This window comes from Propithecus coquereli, unplaced genomic scaffold (assembly GCF_000956105.1).
Source record: "Propithecus coquereli isolate 6110/MARCELLA unplaced genomic scaffold, Pcoq_1.0 Scaffold5, whole genome shotgun sequence".
In the NCBI taxonomy this organism is placed as follows: Eukaryota; Metazoa; Chordata; class Mammalia; order Primates; family Indriidae; genus Propithecus; species Propithecus coquereli.
This window is the reverse complement of record NW_012150840.1, coordinates 9674094-9683171: the sequence shown is the minus strand read 5'-3', so window position 1 is coordinate 9683171 and position 9078 is coordinate 9674094. Positions and strand designations below refer to the sequence as shown.

Below are 9078 nucleotides of genomic sequence, written 5' to 3'. Positions count from 1 at the left end.
GAAATCTTGTGTGACACAGTCTAGCCTTTTCCTTGACCTTGCTGCTGGACCTGTTTTACTGGGCCTTGCAGGAAGCTCTGTTGGAGAACCCATTCCATCTTTCCATGGCAACCACTACAGCTTAAGTTACCTCTTTAGTGTTTCTCACCTCTTAGCATGAGAATCGGAGGGAAAGAGAAAGAAACAGCCTAACTCTCTTGTTTCAAAGAAAAAGTTTTTCTTGTAAAGCTATCAAAATGACTCAAAATGAGCTACACAAATTTTGAAACGTAAGTCATAAATTATGTTCGGTAACCACGGTAGCTTAGCTCTTGAGGGTGAATATAAAAACAAATCTCCGAGTGCCACCTTGTGGCAAGCCTGACTGTTACCACAACCAAGTACCAAGGCTGTCTTCCACTCCCGGGCTCCACACCACACAGCTAGGATAGGCCCCGTAATAACCTTTACATTGAATCTACATTCCCCAAAGTGGCTGGTACTATTTGTTTCCAATGATTTCCCAGCTATGATCCCAGCTATGACTGTTTGAAGACAAGCGGGAACGAAGGGGCAGAGGAACAAAATGCAGGATGGGACATGTACTGCTGAGGGCCTGTGGTGCACTGTGTGTGGTATATCCGTGTACACATACCATGGCACTGCCAAGAGGCAGGGACCTGTAGGACAAATATCTCCTCTCCCAAGAATATTTACCAATTTTATAAAGTTATAAAGAAAATTTTTACATTTATAATCAGTGAGCCTTGCACTTAGAAGTTTTATTTATCAATGTTAGAGCAACCATCACCAACTTGGGCACAATTCCAAAATAGAGCTCTCTTGTTGGATTCTAGTTATAAAATTCTTTTTTAAGCTTGTTAAGATCTTGTAAAATAAGAATGTTTTCCTAATACTTAAGAAAAAATACTAATCACTAATAAAGTTGAATTCATACTCAAAGTGGTGGCCTAACATTTTGAAAATGAACCACCATTCCCCTTATGAACATCTAATGTATTATATTAACCAATCCCGGTGTCCCAGGCTTCAGAGGAGATGAATTAGTCCTCACATTGCAACCTGAACAAATGACTCTGGAAGTGAATTAAGTACTTAAAAGAGGTCAGTATTGCAAATCTGATGGTACACAGAACACTAACGGGAGATGATACTGATTCTGAGAAAAGATAATCTTCCCCTCAGAAAGGGATTAAGCTAAAAACCTTGCAGTTCTGGGCAGGAGGCGTGCAACAAGCAGGCAATAAACAGCACGAAAGGAAAAGCTGAGCAAATGGTCAGAGTTCTATTGGGAGGTGGTGTTTATGGTCCCTTCTGCCCCACCCAGGTTGAAGGCTCATTTCCAGAAAAGGATTTCCTCCAGTGTTAGGGTGGAAGCACATGGCAGGAAGTGCTGCTTTGGTCCTGGATTTGTAAAGGGGAAGTAATATGAAATAAACTGAAGTGACCCAGACGGGATGGATCCCAACCAGATGAGTTATGGGACAGCAGGAAGCCAAAGAAATTGTAATTATGAGGTTGAATTAGGAAAATAAGTCTGACTCCTTGTTCACTTCTCTAACCTCTGGAAGAACTTCTTCTCTCCTCCTAACCTGATTAGATTAACATACTGGACAGCCCCTGTTAGAGATAAACCAACATACTGGATAGGGAAGAAATATATTAAAAACATTTTATGAGAGTCTTAACAAATACTACAGAGAGAATTCTTCATTTTTCTTCTGCACAGGGAAAGCAGAAGAGGAAGAATAAAAACAAGGCCAAGGCCTCTCTTGTCCACAAAAATAAAAGAGAGAAAAAAAGGATACTGACCCTGCCCAATTAAAGTCCAAAATCATAATAAGCTCCCCTTAGAACAATAGCCTTGCTCTATCAGAAGTATCCTGGGATTAGTATTAATATAAGTCAGTATTCTGAGTTGTATCACTCAGGCTTTGACAATGACGTATTAAAACAGGAAGAGGTGACTTTTCAACCTTGGCTCCAGCTTCCCACCTGTCCTAACCTGGGAGGAAAGCAGCTATCATGACAGCTTGATGGGAAGATCTTCCCCATATTTCCGGAGCAGCTTCTGATGGTTGTGGTCCACGGACCACTGCTGGGGCAGGTGCTTGGGCTGCATGGAGTCCAGGAAGTGCTGACGCCAACGGCTCTCCAGCTGCATGAGGGAGCGCAGACCACCCTGGGTGTGACACTGCACCACCTTTAGCCCGTGAGGAACGTAGTTTTCGTTGGAAATCCTGTCAAGACATGAAGTACATAGGGTCTGAGGGAAACAAGCACAGGACGGTCTCATGGACGGCTCAAATGTTGCAGGGCAAGGGGATGTGAGGAGGTTGTTAGACTCCTAAAGGGTTAGTTACTTGAATGTTTTCAAAACATCGTTTTTCAGGCCTCCCAGTGCTTCCCACAGGCTGTGTTCTTACACTGCCTGTATAGAAAGAGGAGGCAGAGTGAAGCTACCCCATGTACACCCCAGCCCAGGCCCTGTGCTTGGTCTGTATTGTGAATGGGGGAACATGGGGAAAAAAAAAAAACATCGTTTTTCTTATTTCTGCCCCTTTTTATAGTTTGAACATACAACTCCCAACCCTACAGGAGGCATTTGGGGGTTCTGAGCTACACCTATGCGAAGGTCACTGCATAATGCTCAGGTCCCACACGGCAGGCCCTACTATCTAACTGAATGTGTTATTTATTCCAAGGTTACTCAGTGATGAGCTCACCCTTTCTTTTAAGTTATCCATTCTGAGCCATACTCAGTATTTATATGAGGCTGTTACATCGGCCCACATGTTCTAGTTTTTCATAACTTAGGGTAATACCTGAATGTAAAATGCAAGTTGGCACATTTCTTTAGTGACTTCTTTCCCACAAAACAAAAGCCCAACCACATCGATGAGAGAAGTGTTTCAGTCACCATGAAATGCTACTGTGGTTGCTCAGTTCTGCAAATGACGCTGCTGAGTAAGAAGATGAATCCCTGCTTCCTTCCCGACTAAACAGAGAGGCCTTAAAAACTTCTCTGATGCCAGGTGAACAGTGCTTTTACCCCCTGTGAATAATGATGATGTTCCTCAAGGAAGTACCCTGCCTGCACAGACTCTTTCCTCTCCCTACATCTACACCTCACTTTCAATCCTCTCTCCCAAGACCCCCACCAGTCTAGCAGTGTCAGTGCCCTCTGGGTATCTGTAGACATATTATTTAGCTCATGAGCTTCCCACTAACTTGCCTATCTGTCTCCAAACAACTGTTCTTCTCAGTCCCATGTCCAGCATCCATCTATCCAATTCAGCAAAATGAATTTGTTAGAAAGGTCTGTGGCTGAAAGGGAGAGGTTTAGCTGTTTTAGGAAACATATTTGGGAATTGGTCAAAGGAGCCATTCTCACTAATTTGTAATAAGACCTTGGCAAGTTACTTAGCCTTAAACCTCAAGGTATCCCATGTAAAATTTAGAAGGCCAGGTGCAGTGGCTCATGCCTGTAATCCTAGCACTTTGGGAGGCCAAGGTGGGAGGATCACTTGAGGCCAGGAATTCAAGACTAGTCTGGGCAACATGGTGAGACCTTGTTTCTACAAAAAAAAATTTAAAAATCAGCCAGGCATGGTGGTGGCGCATGCCTGTAGTCCCAGCTACTCAGGAGGCTGAGGCAAGAGGATGGCTTGAGCCCAGGAATTTGAGGCAGCAGTGCACTATGATCATGACACTGCACTCCAGCTTGGGTGACAGAGTAAGACCCTCTCTCTAAAATAAATAATAATAATAAAAACCTTAGAAAGTAATGTCTATTCTACAACCTCACAGAATAGTTGTGGGGATAAAATGCAATAATAAATTTTTTTAACTTTGAAAATTTTAAAAATGTAAGATACAATATTATCAGTTAACCAGTAAGAAATCCAAATCCTACCTCATCAGGTTGTTATTAGAAATAATGAAGGCAATTTATATAAAGTTTATTAGCTTGGTGCTGTAAGACACAGTGTATTTATAAATATCTGCTCAATAATATTTACAGTATCTGTGATAGATCAGTAGCAGGAGTGAAATAAACAGTTTAGGTTTTGAAAAAAATAAATATTTGCTGCTATAAAGTTTTTATTTATTTTTATTTAATTGATAACAGGAACCGTATAGGCAACGAGCATCACTTGTCAGGGTTTTGTGAACATACCAGTTCACTTATTTCAACCCCTAGTACTGTTGAAAAAAGTAACAGTTGGGAAGCAAAACTAAGCCCCAGAGTTCTTATCATCCGAATTCGTTTTATATCAGGGACTTAAGCATCGGTGGATTTTGGTATCCAAGGGAGGTCCTGGAACCAATCCCCCATACCAAGAGACAACTGTACTATACTTCATGGGGGAAATTCAGAGATTTGAGGATGTCATTTGACTATTATTTCACCTCATGTGCCAACTTTAGGATTTACCTCTGCATGGTAAGATGCAACTCCACTGCATTTGCACTCTCAGGCTAATCATGAAAATGACTGGACTTAGCATATGACTTTAAAGGGTCAAGAACAAACACCTCACAAAAAGCAAATTTCCTATGGAAAGGAAATTCTATTTTTTTTTTAATTTTTATTAAAAAGGGGCAGGAGGAGAATGGCACCTACTGATGACGCAAGTCACCTAGCAACCGCTCTCCTCCCCCATCCCTTTTCTTTCCACGGAAAGGAAATTCTAAAGTAAATTATTCTATTCCACCATCATGGTGTCTTACACCATTAGACACCTAATGGACTGAGCATGAAGCCAGGTGCTGCAAGCAGCTAATGCCCCCTCCCTGGCAAGCAGTCTGACGAAGCAATGAGGGTTAATGTCACTCACTGGGTTACTCCCCAATCCCTTCACGGCCCAGAACTGTAAATAGTACCTGGTCTCCAGGCTGGCAGCCTGTTGCAGCATCTCGTCTGTGACCGTGTCTGTGCTATAAAACTCCCTGAGTGCTTGCAGCAGCTCCTCCTTTCGGTGAGCGGGCAGGCTCTCCGCGTTGAGCAGGGCCCTGGCCCCAGAACGCACCTGCCGGCGCTCAGGATCTTCCAGCAGGCGCAAGCCCTCCTCAGAGCCAATGGGGGCCTGGAACTCCTTGGCCAGCTGCTGCTTCAAATGGTTGTCATAGTAGTTGGAGATGGCATGACAGGAGGTGCAAAGCAGCAGCACATCATGGGAGTTGTGGTCCTTCATCTCAATGGGGAAGTGCTTCCGGTACTCATGTGGAATCACATTCTTCCTGGAATGAGCACACCGGGAAAACAGTGCTCCTTCAGTGGCATACGAGCCAGAACACATGTGAAGCTAGCAGACAGGCTACTGGGATTCTACTCTGGGCCTAACAAGACTGAGAAGACTTGGGCACCACCACCCAACACATAAAGGCAATACTACCTATTCCACTCTCAGCCCTACCTGTGCCTTAGGTTCCTCCCTACCTATCTGTGCTCTATGTTCCTCTCTCTTTGAAGTATGACCTCCTGCTGTCAGGCTTCGGTGGAAGGCCAGGGTTAGGGAGAAGTTAATAACAACCTTTGAGAAGGCTGTGCTCTCAGAAGGAAGTCTCAGAGAAATGAAAAGACATTCTAGTGGCCTTTGACATCTGGAAAACAATTTTCTCAAAAAAGCCTGAGGACCAGAAAAAGCCAATTTCCTTCATCTGAGGAATCCCTTACTTTGATACTATTTCCCTGGTTCACCAAGGTCTATGATTATTTTCTAAGGAGAACTAAGCTGTCAAGAAAAGCTCTCAGCAGCAACAACTCTTTGTCTCATGCTGCAGGGGAAGAAAGGAGGAAAGTGAATAGCTCCACAGAAGCCAGGAAGAAAGCCCAAGTGTCGGGGCACTCAGGCCTAACAGGCAGCCTCACCTTCACTGTGTGGGGACCCTGATGTGAAATCGTATTACAGCACAGAGCAGCCTTCAGGTCATCTGGACACTCCACGAACAATGCCAAGACTCAGAAGGCTTGTAAGCCACTCAAGGGAGGATTATAAGGACACAGCTTGTACTGGTCTTCGGTCCTACATGAGCAAAAGGGAACCACTCTCCATGGTAGACTATTACTGAGAACCGTCTTGTATTCCAGAAACTAAGGCATGGCTCAGGTGGGGTAGGCCACGGTAGCAAGGCCAGGCAGAATGTTGAAGCTCGTGGGGAAAGGCCTCTCAGCCAAAGTGGGCAGACTCAACCAAGGCTCCAAGGGCTCTGCATGTGGCTACAAAGGCAACTCTCACCTGGGGCAGACAATCAGGCAGCCCAACACAAACCACACTCACCGAATGTAGGAGTCTTTCTTGCCACACACTACACACAGGTTCTCTTTAACCATCAAGTAATAGTCTCCTGGGGATTCAGGCCTTCCCGCGGGTTCAAACTGTAGTTTGACCACAAAAGGCTCTTCACTCACGAGCTCTTAGGAAAAAAAAACAGGCATTAGTGTCTGATGTTCCCCTCACCCCCAACCCCAACCCCACCCCAGGAAGAAGCACCTCCCTAACTGCTCTTCGCTGTGTCCTGGCAGAGAACACTATTTCTGGGTTGTGACTACCTGGTCCCATGTGTCTCAAGGTCTTCCTGCTTTCTTCTATCCATCCTCTTCCCTGTCTCACTCCCTATTCTATCCAGTACCCACATGCATCTAATTATAGAGAAACTATGACAGCTGAATCTCACACCTCCAATGCCTTTGTCCAGGTACCACTGAGCTTTTCTTCGATCACAAGTGCAGAGGGGCTGTCCATCAGGAGCATGGAGAAAGCAGTTATCATAAAGAGGTGATTTTCTGCAGGGAAGGGAGAAATTGATCTCAAACTGAAAGCTCATTGTTAGTCAAGGTGTCAGTTGCCTTCCCATATTCTCTTTTGAGTGACTTGAACTATTCTCTCAACATTAGGGTCAAACATACCAATTATGGAAAAAAAAAACAGGGTAAGAAACCATGTTTAATCCTCCACCTGCATTAGGCTAGGAAACAGAACTAAAAATGAATTAGTTTATGTCTATAGTTTTTATACTTATGGATTGAGACCTTAGGGAGTGAGCTGGGTAGTGTTTACGTAGCTCTGCTATGAACACAAACAGGAACAGAGCAACAAGAAAACTGCCAAATCACTGGATTAAACAAAGTAAATTAAAATTTTTAAAGCTCAAGCTAAAGTAATGAGGGCCTGGATTTATCTCTGGCTCACATGCAATACTTCCTTCAATTTAATCATCCAATTCCTAAAGGCACTTTGCTACAGGGACCAAACTTCTGCTCCAAAGTACTTATTAGCCATCTTCCTATAACAGAGGTATAAATGGTATAGGAATATTCTCATTGGCTAGAGATAACATTTTCTTAGAGTAGGATATTGTTCTAAATAATCAAATACCATATGAACAAAACACCAAATGATATATTTCTCCTGAAAAGCATAAGGTACTTCATGTTATTCATTTTCAAAGCTGTTCTGAAATAAGCAAGGAATAATAATTATACCCCCATGTACAGATGCGGAAATAATAGGCCTAAGGTCACATCAGGGTCAGTGACAAAACTAGGCTAAGCTCTCCTCATTTCCACTCCAACTGTCAAAAATAAAAAAGTAAAAGAAGGGAAAAAGGAGAAAAAATACAAAAATAAAGCAAAGGATAGTCCAAATGGCACTGAAGGAAAGGAAAAGTAAAATTAACCCTTGGAGAGCCTTTGCTCTCCTCACAACCCTTCTCCCCAGACCCAAGGTGAAGCATCACACCCTTTGCTGAAGGCTGGGCCACTAACTTTTTACTGGACAGGGAACAACTCAGTTACCTGGCAGAATAGCCCACCCCTAGGGGCTTTCTTCTATGTTTTCTGGGGTCTCTTCCTTGGTGGTTGCCTGGTGCCATCCCGTCGACCTTATACTTCTTACTTCTTGGTATCTGCTGAGATTCTGCTGCCTCACCATTAACCTCTTCTCCTCCCAATCTAATAATTCCTTTACTTCGAAATGGGATGTCTACCACATCCTGGCATTTCTCAAAGACTTTTCTCCAGCCACTGTGGTCATCATTTTTTTCTACAGGTGAATTCCTAGAGAAAGGATATCCAAGAAGATGGAGAAAGAGAGCCACTGAAATCTGGGCATCCCTGGCAGCATAAGTTACCTGAAGAAAAAAGTCAGAGATCAGTGGAATGTGGAAGGCGAACCAGAGAGAGCAACTTCAAAGTCAATCACAAAGATATAGACAACTTTTAGGGTCCTAACTCAAAATGTACAATAACCCACGTACCATGTATTTAAAACTTTTTATCATGAAAAATTTCAAGCTATAAAAAGTAAATTAAATAGCAAAATTAACTCTCATGTTCCCTATGTTTTTAACTAAAATAGCTAAAAAAATGACTTACTCTAAATGCTGGAAAATCCTAATCTATATAAATCAGTGAAATTTCTTTCTATCTGCTATCAAAGTGCTAGGCAGATTTCTCTCAAGTTTCGGGGGAGGGTAGTTAACAAAGGTCTGACAATTAGTGCATGAAATTCATTTTGGGGGTAGTCAGCCTCTAGAATAGCTGAAATCATAAGAGGCCTGTATGACTGTCAATCAGAAAAGACCTGCAGCCTGGGTGCAATGGCTCATGCCTGTAATATCAGTACTTTGGGAGGCTGACATGGGAGGCTCACTGGAGGCTAGGAGTTTGAGACCAGCTGGGCAACACAGTGAGATCCTGTCTCTACAAAAAATAATTTAAAAAATTTAGCCAGACATGGTGGCATGTGTCTGTAGTCCCAGTTACTCGGGAGGCTGAGGTGGGAGGATCACTTGAGCCTAGGAGTTGGAGGCTACAGTGGGCTATGAACATGCCATTACACTCCAACCTAGGAGACAGAGCAAGACTCTACCTTAAAAAAAAAAGGAAAAAAGAAAAAGAAATGACCTGCCATATCTATTAATAAGATTATATCTTAATGTCTTTAATACACTTTATTGCTGTGACCCCACATAAGTTACTTCTTTGTGCCTTGGTTCCTTTCTTTTTTTAAAACAGTTTTATTGAGATATAATTTACATATACTAAAATTCACCCATTTAAAATATACAAAC

General features: G+C 42.9%; 1 protein-coding gene across 1 annotated transcript in view; it reads right to left on the bottom strand.

Annotated features, from left to right (window-relative positions):
• Nucleotides 1–745: 745 nt before the first annotated feature.
• Nucleotides 746–9078, bottom strand: part of EXD2 (exonuclease 3'-5' domain containing 2) — a 24124-nt gene continuing 15791 nt past the window's right edge. Inside the window, exons 5-9 of the mRNA XM_012656283.1 lie at nucleotides 7802–8136; nucleotides 6684–6790; nucleotides 6285–6420; nucleotides 4888–5244; nucleotides 746–2240 (exon numbers count right to left, since the gene is read on the bottom strand). Of these exons, the coding sequence (XP_012511737.1) occupies nucleotides 2024–2240; nucleotides 4888–5244; nucleotides 6285–6420; nucleotides 6684–6790; nucleotides 7802–8136 (1152 nt within the window). The 3' untranslated portion in view covers nucleotides 746–2023. The remainder of the gene's footprint in view (nucleotides 2241–4887; nucleotides 5245–6284; nucleotides 6421–6683; nucleotides 6791–7801; nucleotides 8137–9078) is intronic.